The sequence below is a fragment of the Dicentrarchus labrax genome, unplaced genomic scaffold (genome assembly GCF_905237075.1).
Source record: "Dicentrarchus labrax unplaced genomic scaffold, dlabrax2021, whole genome shotgun sequence".
NCBI classification, from domain to species: Eukaryota; Metazoa; Chordata; class Actinopteri; family Moronidae; genus Dicentrarchus; species Dicentrarchus labrax.
The window spans coordinates 14,904,353-14,923,778 of NW_026136719.1; the positions used below are offsets into that span (position 1 = coordinate 14,904,353).

Consider the following 19,426-nt stretch of genomic DNA (forward strand, 5'->3'; position numbering starts at 1 on the left):
TTGTGTAATTTTGTAATGTTGATTCTTTTCCAATTTTCAAAATGTTTTCAAAATGTAAAAAATTTTGAAAAAGTGAAAAATGAAAATATTTCACACGTGTAATCATTTTTGTGTGGACCAAAATATAATACAAAGTATAATACAAATGATTATTCTTAACTAAAATGACAAAAATGGCATAAAAACCCATTGATTCTAATACGGGTAATTTTTGACCCACTTATGGAAGAGTGTAGGGTCCAGTCACTCATGCATCTAAGGGTTAATGTAGAAAATAAATGACTTACTTCCTTGTTTAATTCTTATTCTATTAAAATGGTAAATGGTCATTGGTACTGTACTTTCTAGTCTTCTAAAAGGGAGGTGTGATGGTACTGAAGTTGACCAAAGCATCTCTGTATATTACACAGCTAAAAAGGATGAATTAAATACTTCATCAGCAGGAAACAAACTATGATCACTGCACAAAAACACAGAGATACGCTGTTATTACACGATAAAGGCATTCAAGAAAATCTGCAGTATTCAATGCAGAGAAGAACATCTGGATACACAACAGCATTGCATACTTGTATAGACCTGAAAATCCCAGATGTGTCTCTTTTGGCTTGGTTGCAGACTCTATAAGTAGAGAGCTGGTGCCTGCAGTATGTCAGGATACACAGGCAGATATATGTAAGAAGTGGGTGACAAGCCACTTCACCCCTCCGCCTTGTATTAACCTCATAGTTCCTCAAACTTACTAGTTATCTTTATAGCCGTGATGAAAGGTGAGAGACCTCATCTGAAAACCTAACACACTATACAACTTTATACAATATTTAACTCTTATTCCTCATTTTTTCTTCTTCTTGTGTTGTGTTTCACCTCTGATGTGAGATGTTATCACTTACCAAAGATCTTTACTAACACTTACAAGTACACGATACAAGTACACGATAATTTATTTTCCTTTACAAGCAATTGTTGATCATAACATATTCATTTTCATGTATTTGTAAAAAAAAATAATTTCTTGTCATGTAAATAATCTTGATATATATATATACACAATTAAAGAGAACTTAAGCACGTCCATAGAGCTTCAAACACAGTAGGAAGAAAGACATTTCAATGCAGGGCATATTGTTGTTACATGTTTGGACTTTAACATTGAAAATGTGTAAAAAGACATTTCCAAATAAAATATGCACTCATATGTGTGTGTGCGCCCACATTTAAAAAATGCATAGCGTACTAGCCGTCTCAGTGACCCAGGGTCTAAGATAAATGCCATGTAACTGCATCACCCCTCTCTTTCCCCTTTTGCCTTTTGACTGTATCACTTATAGTCAATTATTAAAGGAATAGTTCGACACTCTTTGGGAAGTACAGTTATTCACATTCATGCCAGGAGTTAAATGAGAAGATGGTGTACTGGGAACCTCACAGTGACAGCAAGAGTGCGGGAACCCAATGCTCCCAGACATTTAGCAGTCCAACAGATAAACCACCAACCCTTGTCTTTACATTTAGGTTTAAATTTGGAGCCTGGCTGACTTCCAGTCTTAATGCTAAGCTAAGATAAAACCCCTGCTGGCAATAGCTGCATATTTACTGTACCGACTGGTATCAATCTTCTCATCTTGATAAAGCCAGTTTATGTACTTCCCCAAAATGTTATGTGATTAACATTTAACATCAAATAGATTTGAAAACTGGAGTCTAATTTTCCTGATTTGTAAAATGTTGATCTAATTATTAACTGTATTTGATTCCAATACAATAATATGATCTTATTTAGTTTACACAAGCATTGCTGTTTTAAAGCTGCACTGTATGCATTAATAGATTAGCACCTTGTATACATCAAACTTCAGATGAGGTATTCTAAAGGATATGGCTAATTCATTTCAATGAAAGTGTTTTTCTCTTGCTGAGGCCAGCTGCTTTTAGTGGCCAATTTATTAGGTACACCCACCTAAAACTAATGCAGTCTAATACAGCAGTCATACAGCAATAAAACATACCTCCATGTTGAAACTGTTTTTGAGAGGTGTTGATTAAGCTTTATGTTATTTTTATATATTTTATTGTGTCAATACATGATAATGATACATTTCCAGTTTTTTAAACATCTTGACACAATTATTAACCTTTTTGCTTTTTCCTTTATACAGCACATACATAAACAATAAGGTAAGTACCAATACAGTTGCAGCTAAACAAAGTGTGTATATCTATAACTATCCATATATACATACATTATTATACATTCATGTACTAACATAAACAGAATTAAAAGGAATAAAAAAATAATAATGTTCATTTTGGATGATGTAGTTTTTGCTGTTGAACTCAATTGCATTGTACAATGTTTACCCTCATTGACAAAGGCGCTGATTCATGTTTTGCCCATGGGTGTCCAAATTAAGTGAATACCACCGAGGTGATGATCGTCACAAAATCACTTTTACTGCGCTCGCTTTTGTAATTACTGTGATGTAGGATACTGTCGTCTGTCGGACGTAGACAGACGACAGACAGGCTACACCAAAACATAACATTGTACAAACAATTGCAATACATAACTAAGCAAAAAACACCTACACATATGGGTGGTCAGCCTTTACGGTGGGAGCACTCACGTGATCGGTGCTCATTGATATAAATTAGACTGAATTTATTAGACTGTTCTTCTTTAAACTCAGTGTACTAAAAAAACTGGCAATTGAAGTGTGTTTGACCTAAGGATTTGATGTGTTTATATGTGTGTGAGTATTCTTTATAGCTTTAATGCTGTTCTTATTTTATTTTCTGCATTCTCTTTACCATCACATGACTCGCAGTAAACAACTTCGGTCACCACGGCAAAATTGCTGCATTAAAAAGCAGCTCACCACCACCAACCTCATAGTGGGCAGGTTTTCGGGGCAGATTTTACATTTCTCAGGGCAAATCTGAGACAGCCAAAAGGGACAAACAGAGGAGACGTATAACCTTTTTTTAAATCTGAGCATCCATTCACAATTCTCTGTACACATTTGCAAATTATCATTTCGACATTCAGACATCTGTTTTCAGGGATTGTGTCTCTCGTTTCTTCTATGCTGCATTAGCTAGTATCTTCAAAGGATTGATCCCACTCTACAGTTACATGGCTATTCACAAAAAATGCTATTTACCAGATCAGCAAGGTTGATAAAGCATCTAACAGTAGAAACTGCACCTCCACTGCCAACACTTGACATTTCAGTATCCTTCCTGCCTATGCATATGATTTTCTCTCCAGATGAGTCTTCCCCAGCACCTCGTCACTGAACTGGTAGGTCAGCTTCTTCTTTATCTTTTTCACCTCTCCAGTTTTGCCATAGTTGCGCAACGCACGAGCCATCTTCTGATAGGTCATTTTTTTACGGTTTCCCTTCTGGATTCCCCAGCGATGTGCAAGAGCCTCCTTGTGTTTGGAAGAAAACTGAAATGTCCCTTTGTCTCTGTCCACCCACCAGATACTGTCCTTCATATCGCCGTTTCTTAAAAGGTCCAACAGGAACTGGTACAAGCGGATCTTCTTTTTATTGCCTTTTGGAAACATCAGAGAGTTGCACAATTAAAATTTTTTAACTAACATGTAATTGTAATTATATCTCACTCTAACCAGTTTATTAGTCTTGGATCACTATAAATGGTCTAATCTAGACGTTAGATTAGACATCAGAGTAGTAACCAAAAGAAGTACATGTATAGTAATCCTCCGTGAGTCATCTTTTTAGTGTTTTCCACATTGTCATGGTGCTATGTGATAAACGTAGATGGTGACATATTAACTGTTAAACTGTTGAAATAGTAATATCAATTGGTTTAATGGTAGGCTATCTACGTGTTTTCACGCACTTCACACATTGCCTGTACCAATACAGCAGAATAGATCAAGCTCAATGGTTGAGTGCTGAACTTCAGAAAGAAACCTGTTACGTAATATAAATAGCAAAAACAAAATGTACTGTAAATATACCTAATAACAACAATTTTATTATTTTTTTTTAATATTGGTGCTTAGCCAGTTCTTGCACATGTAACTTCCCCGCCACTGAAAAGTGCTCGCCTCGATACAGTCTGTTATACATGCACTGTATACTAGACACTTCTTAGGCTCCGCTGGTCCTGTCAGATCCTAAGCTGCGCAAAAGAGGAAGTAGAGCAGGCGCATGTATTTCGTTGCACACAGGGTGTGCATTGTCCGTGGTGCACAGGCCTTACCACTGATGCGATGTGTGTGTTCTGTGTCTTACTAAACATTCAACATGTAGCTGCTGAGTTAATGAGTTAATACTAAAGAGCATTAACCATTAACCATTAGCCATTAGCGCTTATCTCCACCAATCTCCATCCTACAATGTCTGACTAAAGAGTTCACCCTTTGTGTAGAGGGTCTTTAGTAAGCCAGCAAACTACAGTTACCTACAAAGCCACTGACACATGATTGACATGCTGATTTATGCAGCTGAACTTGGTTAAAGTAGACGGAGAGGACCAAAAGATCACACAACAGATCTTCATCAGAAGACCCAAATGGTAGCCAACTGGGGGATAGTCTGCCATTCTCCTCATACACCCACTGGCTTATTTCAACAATCCAATGTAAATGTCCAGCCTTTGAGACCAAGGACATTATAGTTTATAACAAACAATCACTCTTTTAGTCAGCTCACTTCCCTTGAAGACGCATGACCAGCAATATAAAACCTAATTGTGCAACTTGTAACTCACCCTACAAGTGCATCTTAAATTGTCAGCAGAACACAAAGCTGACATGACTCCATCTACCCGATCCCACTGCAAGGAAAACACCAGCCCATATTTCTCATTCTAAGGAATGGAAACTTACACATTACACCACTTAGCAGATAATTTCACAGCAACTGCACACATCTTGACATTCAAGAATCTAAAGCAAGTCCAGTGACTTAGCATTTCCAGATATATCATGACCTGGATTACTAAGAGTCTTTACATTATCAGCATAGTTGGTGTGTCTTAAAGTATCTGTGTTAACTGCTCAGCTGAGCACTACAGTGCTCACTGCATGTATAGTACAGTATAAAAGGGCTTGTAAATCTGGTTCCTTACCCAGATCTCCTGGTGTAACATAAGGGACTCGATCTCTCAGACATTCCTCATCAGACACCTCCAGCGGGGGACTTCGCCCTCCGTGTTCCTCATCATCAGAGCTGCGTTGGGACATGTGCGTTGGATACACAGGGCGAGAGAAGAACGCTACCTACAACACAGAAGTCAAAATTAATTAAAATTCTAAACATTTGCGATTGATTTGGCTTGGAGCTTGCTGACGTCGCTCCATGTTTTTAACAAAAAATTTACTTTTCCACATGAGAATATATTTGTTTTGTGAAGTCAATATGCCTTTATTCTTTTTCGTTACACAATTACACAAAAAGCAAAAAAAAATAAAATGTTTGGAAATTTTGGGATATGATTTGGAATATAAAGCAAACAGTGTTTGGCTGTAAAACATGCACTTGTCATGATGGATGGACATGTATTTCTTGTAGGACTGAATGGATAAAGAGTGCAGTTGTTGTTTTCAAAAACTTCCCTTGAGCTTCAGAGGCAATGATACTGCCTCTATATGACATATATAAACAAACAAGACCATCAGCAAGAAGACTGGTTATTTCTATAGAGTAATTCCTAATGCCTGCCACTGGGTGGGATTACTGTAGAAACCTTAAATAAACTGTGTAATGGGAGAAACATGTCAATTCAACATGGCAACCTCCACGGAAGGTGACCCACAGTATCTGTAAATGTAAAAGGCTGATTCTAAGATAACAAAATAAATATTCTTATTTTCAGGTGATTATTCACTACTGAAACCATAGTTACACATATTATATTCCATCTCTGCCAATTGATCCTTTAGGTGAATCCACTGAATACTACTTATAACAGTGATGCTATTTATATGTCATCCACCAACTTGCATTTTCAAACAAATATCTTTTTAGGCATTTTTAAAACTACACTTTTAAACCATAGTTAGAGAGATAATGTTGCTTACTTATACTGTACCTAACATCAGACACATATTCTGACGTGTAGCTTTGCAGTGAAATCTTTTCACTGCAAGTGAAAGAGTAAGACAACATCTCTCTCTGCATGAGCTGTGATGTGTGGATGCTGTTTAAGCTGTATGCCTGGGTGGGCAACACTTGTCAACGTATTCATAGCATCCTTTTTACAAAAAACAGTCTCTGGTGGAAACCTACATGTGAATTCTGTGTCGAACAGTGGTTTTTCACATTGTATTCTGGTACCACATTTGAATTGACGCATTAACACCTTTTTTCACATACAAACACATTCTCCAATTGTAAAAAAATTGCAGTTCTATTTTCTAAAAGAGAAATTTCAATGGCTCACAAGTGAAAACCTTCATGTGACCTAAAAGCATGCGTGCCTTGTGGCTTCTTTGTAAAGGATGCAACAGCAAAAACACAAGCTGTGTAGCTGAAATGAAACATTTCTTGTGTTTTAGTGGGTTGTTGTTTATGCTAATGTATATATCAGTGTCCCATGCTTTGAGAAAGGATAATAACTATATATTGAAAATGGATATGAGCAGTGCTAGATGCACATAAGAAAATGACAAATTCAGTTTTGTTTGACATTATTATTTAAAAGTCATCTATTCCCGGAAACAGCAACGGGTTTATTTTGGTACAAACACAAAGGTTCCCCAGTATTGCCAATGTTTAAAATCTTTTAAAATATTATTTTTTTTACCATATGGAATATACTTTATGTGTAATATTTGACCACTTTACTGACACCACATCACACACAGTTAAAAATGTAAATCCATCACACCTTTGGCCTCACAATTACCTCAAATAGAGGAAGTGTATGGACATTCAGCCTGTGATCTAGACTACAGTCTCACATAATAAATAATAGAACAATCAATAAAATATGTATATACATTTTCTTTTAGATTCACCCTTTTGAAGTCCATTTGTTTTTTATTTCAAATACATGTTAAGTTGTTTGATATTGTGTTCAGTGTCCTGTGTTTAATCATCTGAATATAAGAACTGTTGTGTTTTCATTACCTAAAAATTTGTTGTTTTTATCTACAAGGGAGCAGGTCACCTTCCATGGAGTCCGCCATGTTGAACCGCCATATTTCTTTGCTTGGGAGCCGGGGGGTTGCTGATTCAAGTTCTTCTTCTACAGCAGCCCAATATATATGTATCTGCAACTTCATTGCTAGATGCCACTGAATCCTACACACTTAAATATTAAATATATAGATTGTGCTATATAAATATATTTCCGTCTCTGCTTGGCCACACAAGCTTGTAATGACAACAAATGGTACGTGGAACTTGGTTAAACATGCTGTACTTTAATGAGATCTCTGTTCTAGTTCACTGGTTAACAACTGAAGGGGTGAAGCATGCAGTTGTGACACTGAGAGAGCTTAGCTGAGTCTTCAGATCCTATTCAAAGAAAATGTTCTTTTAACACTGAAAATTAAAAAAAAAAAACAGGGGAAAAAAAGAATAACCCTAAAATTAAAGTTTTTCTTGTAGCTCAAAGATTCACTTCCTGATTTTTGTCACTGGAACACAAAAGGCCTCCAGCTCCCTGAATGTCCTCTCTGATTTGAAACAAAACTGTGAATTATGTTTAGTTTGAAGGCAACTGCAGTGAGCTAGCTAGCTGTACTGTTAGTAGGAATTAATACTACGTTCAGGAAAGCTTTCGGTCATCATCACAGCCATCACTGTATTACATAACTCACCAGTAACTCTAAGGTAGTAAAAACTTAATACTAGATATTATTATAACACAACAGCTAGTTTTTGTTATAAATTGTTTGCATTTTAATTAGATTTATATTTTCAGTATATTTGAATACATTAAGCTGTGTGTGTGTGTGTGTGTGTGTGTGTGTGTGTGTGTGTGTGTGTGTGTGTGTGTGTTGATGTACTGCATTTAGTTGGCTAATAAATGTATTTTTTTGTTGGGTGACAGAAGGACTTACTGGTTGCTGTAACACATGTTGATGTGCCCCGAGATTTGGATCAAGCAGATTTTCTGCATCGTATCGTATGGGCTCGTGTCGTATGAGGCCGGGCGGGTGGAGAGCCTGCACACTCTGCAACTCTGTGAAGTTGGTCTCTTGGAGGTTTTCAAACTCTACAGGGTGTACGTGAGCGTGAGGGTGATAGTCCCAGTGATCTAAATAGAGAAGGTGAGAAACAGCATAATGGCCACAGCGTTTTGTTGTTACTAAGACAATGAACCCCTGTAAGGTTAACTCGAACACACAGTTTGATGCAAAAGTAACGAACGTGTCTTTAAAATGATTTCATATAGCAGAAAATGCACATTTAAATGGTTAGAGATGACTCATGGAAAAAGCCAAACTGTCAATGAAAAATCATCTAAAACTACAAAGTCACATGCAACTGAAGCGGGCCGCTTACTCATATTGCTTGAGTTTGCATGAAGCTGGTGAAATGAGGAGAATAATAGAGAGTTCAGCATGAAGCTCTTTCCTGTTTGTTGCCACATTTGCAGTGTCGCCACAGCCGTTGGCTTTGAATTTTCATTCTTTCTCATGTTGTCCTTGACTGTTTCTTTCAGAATGTATTTAAGACTCAAGCAGGAAAGTTAAACAATCCAGCTCTTAAGTGCAAGTTTGACATCTTTTAAGTGTAACCATGGAAATAGAGGAGAGCCAAATAGAAGTATTTCACATGCAAACTATTGCAAAGAACAGTGTATATTCTTAAAAAAGCATAAATGCAACAGGATAAAAAAACACTTTAACACTGGAACATCATTATTTCTACAGTGTCTTAATTTTTATTTTTAAAGGATTGTAGATATAGATATTTAAATATTGGGCATTAGATATTTTTATCACAACGACAAACTGAAGCTTTCTCAGTGGGCTATAAGGTCAGGAAAAGCATCCCCCCACCTCCCCGATTTAGATTATGTTGGTGCAATATTCAAAACAGTTGATTACAAGAGAAAGTAAAGCACCTTTCTTGTATCAACAAAACCCCATGGGGCGAAAGTTGTTCTATGTCTGTAGTTGAAGCAGCCGAAAGAAAAGGCATCTGTTTCCTGTGTTCCATACACCCTAATGTGGTGCGCTCCAGCTGCACAAGCTGCAGGCTTTTTATGTACAATAGCTAGACCAGAAATGTCAGTGTCACCACATCAGGTCATGGTGATTAATTTAAAGAATAAAATGATAAAGTACTAAAATGGAAGTATTTATTTGATTTATTTTTTTCAATGAAAACTGAGAGGACAACAAGATTCATGTCAGTGGTTTTAGTTCAGGTCATTAACATTCAGCCCTAAGAACCTCATCATTGATTTAGCTTTTTTCAAAAAAGTTTTTTTAATTAAATATCAGTCACTGTAATGTAGAATAATATAGAACAGGTGGCAATTTAAATTCAAACACTGTTCACATGAGATTAAAAAAGGATGTTGATGTAAAACTCACCTGCCTGGATATCTGAATCTAGGACATACGGATTATTATAATATTCTGCAATTTGATGTCTGTAGATCTCAGGATCGTACATTTCTTCTGAGTGCTGCAAGAGCAAATAGAAACAGTTTCAGCCACAAAATACTGTGAGAGGAAAATCTTTTGGATGATGGATATGATGCAGACAAACATACATTATATCATTACTCATCTAATTCTTAAAAGGATATAATAATAATCACCATCTACCTTTTATAAAATGTTCACATTATCTCTGAGTATGATTAACTTTGTAAATCAGAAGAGGCATTAGTAATGTTTGTGTTATAATAATGCTTTTTTTTTTTCTTTCTTCTTACCACTGCTGTTCTGAAACTCTCAAGAACTTTTGAGTTTCATTTTCATGTCGCCTGTAGTATAAAAGACTCTTAGAGTTTTTGTACTGTATTCAAATTGAAGTAGACTCACATTAAGTAATCTAATTTAAAATAATAAATGTCCATCCAATGAAATGTGTTTCTCTTTCATGCTACGATGAAAGCAAACAGAGCTCTTTTTAGGTCTCAGATGCTGGAGAGTCTCCTGAGAGTTTAGATAATAATAAAATAAATGATACTTACAGGCGGGATGAGGTAGCTCTCCATTCTGTATGGATGCAACATGGAGACCTCTTCTCCAACGGACCGGCTCTCAGACACTTTGCTGGCAAAACACTCTCACAACCTTTCAAAACTTTTGCGGCACCATTGCACAATGTTTCAAAATTTCCTCTCACTCAACGAAGCCCAAAAAATGTCTCTCTCTCTCTCTCTTATTGTATAGCACAGTCAAATGAACTTAGCTACTCTCGAAGGCCTTCCACTGTGTCAAATAAAATGAAATAAACAAGGCCCGCTGTTTGACTGTAAAATGAAAAAGGAACTTTTGGCTTCTGTAAAATGTCTGTGGGTGGGAGCAATAGAGTGTGTCTGCTAAAGGTTCCTGGCCATTGATGATTTGTCAGGGGAGACCATGAAACTCCACATTTATCAGGGTCTATATACTGTCCCCTCCTCTTATCAGCCAATCACCATGAAGGTTTTTCCTCACTCTCTGTTTCCCCCCCTCAAAAATGTGATAAACACAGGGTCCAGTGGAGTGTTTAATATTTAATATTTAAAGTTTGGAGGATTTTATTCTTTGCCTGGGCTTTTAAGATATTTTTCATTTGAATTATGGCATGCGTTGGTCTCAACAGCAGTGGATTCATATTGTGGCCATAATGGGTAGCATTTATAACCAGCATATGAATGGTTTATTACATACTAGCTGTGCACAGGAATAAGGAAATATTGAAGTGTTTATGAATGTATTTCTGCAGAGCTGGTGCATAAATATAAAGCATGACATTACAGTAAAACATGATATATATTATATAAATATGTTTTCATTGGAGGAAGTTATAATTGTTGAAAAATATTGCATATTAATAAGCACTTTATGTATGCATACAACTACATTACATTGTGTAATCAATCATTTATGTTATGGTTGTATAAGGTTTATAAGTTACAAATTGACAAGTTTCAAGTGTGTTAATTAAAAAACTGATGTTGTAAATGTATAACTCACTGTGCTTTAAAACCAGTAATAATAGGAATCAGAATCAAAGTAAGCTTAATTGACTGTGTATGTTTAATCATATAATATATATATATATATAATATATAATATTGACTCTTATTTCCAGTAACTTTTAATGTACATCCACATAAATAAAACGCATTATGAAGCATTAAGATGACCCTATAAGTTCTTATTTTTTAAACATGTTCATTCGAAAGGTACGCTACTGTTTACAGTTCACATGCAAAACAAAGACGGCATTTGCTGTGATGATAATGTATATTATTTTTAGTTGTCAGTCCTCTTTGTGTGAAGTCAAAGTGTCACATTGTAAACAACCATGTGTCTGGTTCTGAAGACCTGAAACTGATGGACTGAAAGTTTACGCTTGTAGCTAAATGACTAAAACATGTTGTTTGGTGATGTAAACAGAAGTTTGTTGAGGAAAAAATGTCGACACACGAGCATGCCCACACCCACCCACACAAGCACGCACGCACACACGCACACACACGCGCACACACACACACACACACACACACACACACACACACACACACACACACACACACACACACACACACACACACACACACAGCTGGAAGATAAGATGAAGGTACAGCATCTATTGTCACTGGAGGTAAATGGAGATTATGATTATCACAAAGAGGAGATACTGTTAGACCAGTTCCTGGGGGGGGTTTGAGTCCTTAAGCTGCAAAATAACTACAAAAGTTTGTTCAATTCAGTAATGCACTGTTATGCAATATACTGTGGCTAATAATTTGGTCTACTGTATGCTAATGAATATGTTAAATGTGTTGGTTACCAGAACATATCATGGCAACTGTAACAATTGAAGATATTTCTCAGATGCCGAGATAACAGTTGAATAGTACAGTAACTGTGTAGCACAAATCTGAGTGTATATTGTTAGCACTGCCTGTTTAAGAGGAAGACTGCAGCCTTGTGATAAGGCAATGTGCTGAAAATATTACTTTCTGTACGATCAAAATACTGAGGTTATGTTTAACTTCTAACAGCGGTCAATTTCTATGGGTGCTGGGATCTCAGCTACACATGAAAAACATCAAAATACTGCTTTCATGCTTAAGCAACATGGTCAGGCACATTAATCTACAGGAAGATGAAGCTGTAGCAGATTGTGATTGTCACTAGAAATATTCATATAAATAAAATAGTTGTACTGTGATTGCAGATTTAGCTATAACATTTATCTACTTTTACACGTTGGGTTAAACTGTAAAACGGATAATTGAGATCATTCTTTCTTCATGTCTGTTGTCATTTCAAGGGCTTTTTCGATCAATGTTTTCCTTGTTAACTGATGGAGGACCATAACAGTGTCTGTTTCAGAAGCTGTTAAAACCACACAGACTGTGGCCAGCCCCGACTGGCCCCATCTTAATCACAGCTGGGTGAACTGATGACATATACAGTAGCATTTTCCGAGAGTATTAATACACAGAGTGAGCTGCAGCAAGCCAGGCACTATTTCTATCGCAACTATTTTCAGTGAAACCAAAAGATAATGGTTTTTTTACCTTTTTTATGGTGACTTTTTGTTCATTTGAGCAGGAAAATGAGTGAAAAGTGACTGTTTAAAACACATTTATTTGGGTATAAGCATCACGTTAATGTTGCAGTTAGTTAAGTTGAATTATTCTATATACTGCCAGACACATACAGTTTATTTGTTGATTATGTTTTGTGTTAATAATTCAAATGTGCAATGTAACCAGTGACTGAATCTTTAAAATAAATGGAGAAAAAAGTGGAATAGACATATTAAGTTACATACAATCGAAATACTCAAGTTAAATACATATACCTCAATACTGTACTTTAGTATAGTACTTTAGTTTTCTACTAGTCTTTCCACTCATCATTTTTTATATGAAACCCTTTATATTAAAGAAAAGTAATTACGTAAAGCCGTCTGATGAGTCAAGAGTTAAGACAAATGTTGTGGTTAGTTAATATTTTTCTCCGGTGTTTTGTTGTTTATGTTCTGTCACTTCCCGTTCTGCAACCCTGCACAGTCCTGATCATTTGTATTCATTTTATTAATTATGTTTAACATTTTTGCAGGTAAACTTCATACAGACAAACAGCACTGGCACAAGTGTGCAGGACTTTTGGGTTCTTTCACAGTCAGAGTTTATGATCCAACTCACCAGTCCTTAAGGAGTGCAAGAACTAACTAAACTAAAATAAAACAAACAAATTAATTAATCAAACAATACTATCATATCACAAGAATGGACCTGTTTTCACTCTTAAAATCAGTGTCAGTAACAGCAGTACTAGGTTCATTCGGGGTTACTGTGTGCACTGTAGGAATATCAATAAAACTGGTGTTGGTTTATTCATTTTAATCAGAATCTGTCTAGAAGAACCATAACATCATTGTGTGTCATACTTTATTTGAGAAAAGCAATAAATCTTTCACAAGAGCTTAAAATAATGATTTGTTTGATAAAATGCATTAGTTTACCTGATGTGTGTCAGTAGAAGTATTGACTCCAGAGATTGCCAAAATAAAATGGATTTAAAATATTGATTTTATTTATAAGTGTAAGTTAAAAGTGTATTTAATTCAAGTGATGTCCAGTTGTGTTGTAGTAGTTACTGTGGGGCGGCTGTAGCTCAGGAGGTAGAGCAGGTTGTTCACTAATCAGAATGTTTTTGGGGCACCCTATTGCTCACCTGGTAGGGCCGCTGCCTCATGTACCAAGACTGAGTCCTTGCTGCAGGGGCATTGGGTTTGAATCTGACCTGTGGCCCTTTGTGCATCACCCTCTCTCCCTCTCTTTCTCGCTCTCTCTCCCCACCATTGACACTGACTATTTTAATCCAAAATAACAATGATGTCTGGTTTTGTCCTCTACCTTGTTTCTGTGATGGACTTTTAAGATGCCATGAAGTCTGTTTTTATACACAGAATTGTACTGGTCTCTTTGTCTTCCTTGTGGCCTGGGAGTTAAACATGCAGCATACATGCTCACCAAAAGTGACATATTATCAAATGAGGAAATGGGAACTTGTCTTTCAGATTCAGTTCCTTGAATGCTGCCTTTAAATGAATCCATTTACGTGTTATATGGTAAGGATGATCCAGAACTCTGTAAGTGTTGGTTACCTTGTTAGCGCATTTTCTTTTCATTTGTGTGTGACATAATGACCTAGTGGTTTAATCCACTGCTCTTCAATCTCCATGCCAAGCCTTTCTCCTACTATCTATATATATAGCCTACTGAAATGGCCTTTAGCCAGACGTTGACTCTGTACCACCTCCAGATGCTGTAGTGTGTCATCGTCTTAGGGAAAGAACAACCAACTAGATCATACAAGAAGAAGATAAAGAGATATTGTTAGTTTAACTGTACAATATAAAACATAGTTGTGTATTCACTTGACGTAATAAAACTTACACCAAAATCATTTCCTCAAACAGTTCTAGAATACAAATCAACTACAAGTACTACAAACTCATTAACCATCTTGTTTTTTTATTTCTTATTGACAAATAATTAAATAAATGCAACTGGTTCACTTTAACCCAGAAGTATGTTTAGTTAAGCCTTTGACTTTTTTCACATTCTGCAGGCAGATTGCAACATTGTAAAAAGACCATAAACACCATTACCATGATCACATGCCCTTCATTGTTTTTCCCAAAGTTTTCCATTAGTCATGTGTATAATTTTACAGTGACTATATTACTGTTATTTCTCTAAAACCTAATGCAATCTATTTTGACAAAGATAATGTTCAACTTTATGTTTATTATTGAGATTGTAGCTGGCAGTGGTCTTTTTTAAAAATATTTCTTTGAGCTTTTTGCCTTTTTTAGATAAAAATCTCAAACTGATCTGAGTTCAGCAGATCTGCCATTCAGTACCAACATACTGGTATTCAATGAGGGGCGCCAGCTTTAGGGGAGCTATAGGGCGCCCCATGAGAGGTGTTTCTAAAGACACATTTTAACATAATACAGTCCAATCCGATGCCACTGCAAACTGGGATCTCAGTCATAAACATATGATTGAGTTAACACCTTTCTGAGAAATAAAACAGCATTATAACATCATAAAGGAAGAAATTCTGGCTGATAGGTTGGCTCGTATTAGAGTTTATAGGTGGACCCAAGGAATTGGCCTGGGAGTGTAATGTAAGCACCACTGGCAGATTTTCAGACTCCTTCAGCCATGGAAGAAGGACTACACTTTTGCATTCATAATACAGTGGTGGACATAATAAAAACATGTCAAATGTATTGAATGCCCATACAAAAGCCATTCAGAGCATGTGACACTTACTCATTGTCCAGTTTTAGCTAAGTCTTTGTCAGAAATGTGCTGATTCATATCAACTCTGTTATTTGTTCACCCTCAGTGGTTCACAGCTCACAATATAAAATAAGCTGTGCAGTTTTAACATTAAGTCTAGGTACATTTACTCTAGCACTGCACTTAGATACAAGTCTGAGGTACTTTACTTACTTAGCTACTTGCATATTTTCCATTAGATGTCTTTGTACTTCACAACAATTCAGAGGGTAATACTGTACTCTACATTTAGTCTTCAGTTTTACAGGGTTCTTTACAAATTAACATTTTAGAAACAAAATGAGCTTGTAAAATATGATGCATTGCAATATAGATAACAAGAATATATAGAATACTGATTATTACTGGCTCTGCTTTGATCAACTACAATGCTAGTCACTGTACACATTAAAGCATTAGTAATCAGTAATGGCCATTTTTCTGCTTTGAGTACTTTTAGTTTTGATAATTTAACTACATTTTGCTAATAATACATACGGTACATTTCCTTAAGGACCAGCGTGTAGGATTTGGACCTTTAAAGGAATAGTTTGACATTTCTGAAAATATACTCCACTTTCTTGCCAAGAGTTGAGATGGGAAGACTGATACCAATCTCATTTCAGTACAGAAGCTACAGTTAGCAGATGGTTAGCTTAGATTAGCACAAAGACTGGACACAGGGAGGAAATAGCGAGCCTGGCTCTGTCTAAAGGTAGAAAAAATCCACCTACCAACACCTCTGAAGCTCACTAATCAACATGTTATATCTCATTTGTTCAATTTGAAGTGTAAAAACAGCCCATTGTGGTTTTACAGGGGGTTATGTGCAAGACTATTTCTTGGCCAGGCACAAAACAAGATATAGTGAGGTTTGGAGGTGCTGGTGGACAAATTTTGTCACCTTTGAACAGGCAAGCTGTTTCCCCTATTTCAAGTCTTTGTGCTAAGCTAAGCTAACCAATGCAAAATAATAATAAGCCAATACAAAAAAACACAAACTATGGCCTGACAAACTATTAAAGGGCAAATGCATTGGATTTCCTTACACTGCACACGTGTTCTGTTATGTTATTGTGTCCACCAGTTGTAAGTGAATGGGCTACTTTCACTCTATATAAACCTGTCCAGTGAGATATAGGTACTGTATAAACTAAAGTTGAGAACATTGTCATATTTATTTTCTAGTGTAAGTGACTGTGAAGTTACATACTTGTGACCTGCAGTAGCTCTGACCGAATGCTGCTTTCTGGTTTGTAGGGTGTAACTGAGTACTTCACAGTTTTCCGTCTGAATGCAGTCACAAGATACATATCTCTGATGGTTAAAGCTCACACAAGCACACAAACAGTTACATTGGCACCTCTTAATTCTCAGTCACATAGTTTGGCCCCTGGAGTTTTTGGCCTTGTCGTGTGGAGGTGTCAATGTTCTCATCACTATCTTTGTATTTACTTATTTTAAGAGGCCAGATATATTTTGAAGGAAGCAGCCTGATAGTTATCAAATTGTACTGTTACTGGTACTGTGACAGCTTACTCAACACTTCAAAACACAGGGATTACACAGTGAAATACATTCATTCTTCACTGTAGTTTGGTCCAATTAACTTTTAGCAAGCTCAACTGAAGTCATAGACATTTCCCAACAGACCTTGATGCATTTATTTTGCTATTTTACATATTGTTTTGCTGACATTCAGAGTTTTTTTGGAGTCTCCCTCTATTCAGTCTCAGAAGATTCGTAGCCTAAGGTCATGAGATTGTGCCCTCACAGCCTTGCAGAAGGGGAATGACACGCATGACCACTGACTGTGGAAAACAGGATACAGAGTACGTCGCAACAGGAAGTGTTGCACTCCTCCTCTGCCGAACATCAGTTTGACCAGAATGACTGCAGGTTGATGTCCACACTCTGTAACTCCTGTGGCAGTATTCAGATTTCGTAATCGTCTTCGCTCACCATTTCTTCTGAGCTAGTTGAGTAATTCAGTTTAATAAAAAAAAAGGGTTTTGTCCAAAAAAAGAAAGAAAGAAAGAAAGAAAGAAAAAACCCAGGCAGGCTGTACTATTCTTTATATTGGATGCATGAAAATATGTACTTTTGTAAATTGTGTATGGCAAAAAACAGTGAATCATCCAAGACAGCATTTTGTTAGTATTTAGTACATTTTTATAAAAACACAAAAAATAATATATAATAATTTAATACATTAAAAATCACCAGTAATTAACTGAAACAAACTTAACTATATCTCTTGTTGATTTGTTAATTTTATGTTTCAGCCATCCACAAATGTAAAGCATTTAAATTCCCATCTGTAAGGTCAAACATTGTTTGAGCAGTACATAAGTAATAAACTAAAGTAATTCAAAACTTGCATGAATTCTTTCAAAAATTAAAACAAAAAACACAACACAAAAATTCTGGAAATAATAAAATATGAGTAAATACTGGAGGTAAGATACAGTTTAACAGATTTATCAGCTCATAAACTCGACACATTATGCTATACCAACAATACACAAAGTACTACTAAAACCCCATCTCATATCAGAATGCTCGTATAAGGAAAAGTCAGGATACGCCCACAGACATCTTACCGTCGCCCTCTGTACAACATCCAGCGATGAGCTGTAAAGGTGTCCACAGGGGAGTTGTTGAACTACTGGAAGCAAATTGCCAAAGGTGGTTGAAAAATGCAGGCTTTCTATATATCTGTGAATTAGCAGGGGAACTAAAAACTTCCTTAATTCTACCAATTTAGGTTTGTGCCATAAGGCTTCTTCTTCTTCTTCTTCTTCTCCTTCTTCTTCTTCCTTATTAAAACAAGAAGGTGACAAACTCTTCCTACTAAACAAGTTTTTACAGCTGTGAATCCAATGTGAACTCCTACCGATACATTCAGTTCATTCAATCAAATCTTGACATCTCGAGTTTGAAGCCTCCATTAGTGACTAAACTTTATTGTTATTTTGCAATTTAGATTAATTACCAGCACACAATGACACAATGAAAGAGACCCCGTTTTGTTAACACTGCACTAAGAATCTATTTTTAGTGCCATCTTTGTCTTTAGTTTTCACGGTTTTGGTAAAGAGGATAAGCTGTTGTACTTCCATCAATGCTTAAAATATATTTACAGTTTGAAGTGATCCGAGTTGCGTGTTAACATATTAGAGGTTTTAGAGAAGTTTGAAATAATTAGAATTCAACATGCGCTTTTTTATCTGTAAAAATAAATGCTTCCCCTTTATTTAACTCATTTCAATGAAAAACACTAAGACCAACTATATTTCGAAAAGCAGAGTGTTAGAATATTTAAAAAGATCTGTATGTTTTTATAGAACTATTGCTGTGAAACAAGGAATGCATTTGGATGCAAATTTTATTTTATTTTTTAATAATTTGTGAGCAGTGAGTGTTAGTGCTGGCAGCCCTGGGACATGCAGAGCTGGAATAAATAACAAGCATTCAACTCAGCTCATTTGTTTTCATTTGTTCTCAATGAATGAATGAGAGGAGCTCATTTAAAAAACAGAGCAGCTGCTACCATGGTGAAGAGTATCCAGACCTTACATTATAGGAAAGCCACCTCCCAGCTGCAGGAGGTACAGAGTTACAACCTGCAAATACAGTTTTTAAGTCAGTTTTATGTTAAATTGCGTTTTTAGAAGATACTGCATCTTGCAATTATATCTTATTTGTTTATTTGAAAAAAGCTCTACTGCATATGCATATAAATGTTGGCCAGCTAGAAAATAAGCAAAGTCCAAGCACACAAATGACAGCAAATTTAGTTTTTAGTTGTTTTTTTTAAAACAGAAGTACATGTGTTAGATGATTTATTGTGTTGACACCTTTACAGGCCTCATGACACTGTGAGCCGCAAATGCCGAGCGGACTGACAAAATTGTCACAGTTTTGTACAGCCTGATCTGAGCTT

General features: G+C 36.2%; 1 protein-coding gene and 1 long non-coding RNA gene across 2 annotated transcripts; both read right to left on the reverse strand.

Annotated features, from left to right (window-relative positions):
• Window positions 1-928: 928 nt before the first annotated feature.
• Window positions 929-10,535, reverse strand: spi1b (Spi-1 proto-oncogene b). Its single transcript, XM_051379307.1, has 5 exons — window positions 10,144-10,535; window positions 9,536-9,629; window positions 8,051-8,247; window positions 5,110-5,260; window positions 929-3,561 (listed from the first exon to the last, which is right to left on the reverse strand). Exons 1-5 carry the CDS (start codon window positions 10,183-10,185, stop codon window positions 3,248-3,250), a joined length of 798 nt encoding a protein of 265 aa, XP_051235267.1. The 5' UTR covers window positions 10,186-10,535; the 3' UTR covers window positions 929-3,247.
• Window positions 10,536-14,641: 4,106 nt separating this feature from the next.
• Window positions 14,642-18,338, reverse strand: LOC127351610 (uncharacterized). Its single transcript, XR_007880919.1, has 2 exons — window positions 18,084-18,338; window positions 14,642-17,455 (listed from the first exon to the last, which is right to left on the reverse strand). It is a non-coding gene; the product is annotated as an uncharacterized LOC127351610 (long non-coding RNA).
• Between the last annotated feature and the right edge of the window lie 1,088 nt (window positions 18,339-19,426).

Excerpts from the sequence above, each read along its gene's own strand:
- spi1b (XM_051379307.1), bottom strand. The coding sequence starts at position 10,185 with ATGTTGCATCCATACAGAATGGAGAGCTACCTCATCCCGCCT. Across the intron at positions 8,248-9,535 it reads AGATTCAGATATCCAGGCAG|ATCACTGGGACTATCACCCT; the intron begins GTGAGTTTTACA and ends TTCTCTATTTAG. Across the intron at positions 3,562-5,109 it reads TGTTACACCAGGAGATCTGG|GCAATAAAAAGAAGATCCGC; the intron begins GTAAGGAACCAG and ends TGTTTCCAAAAG.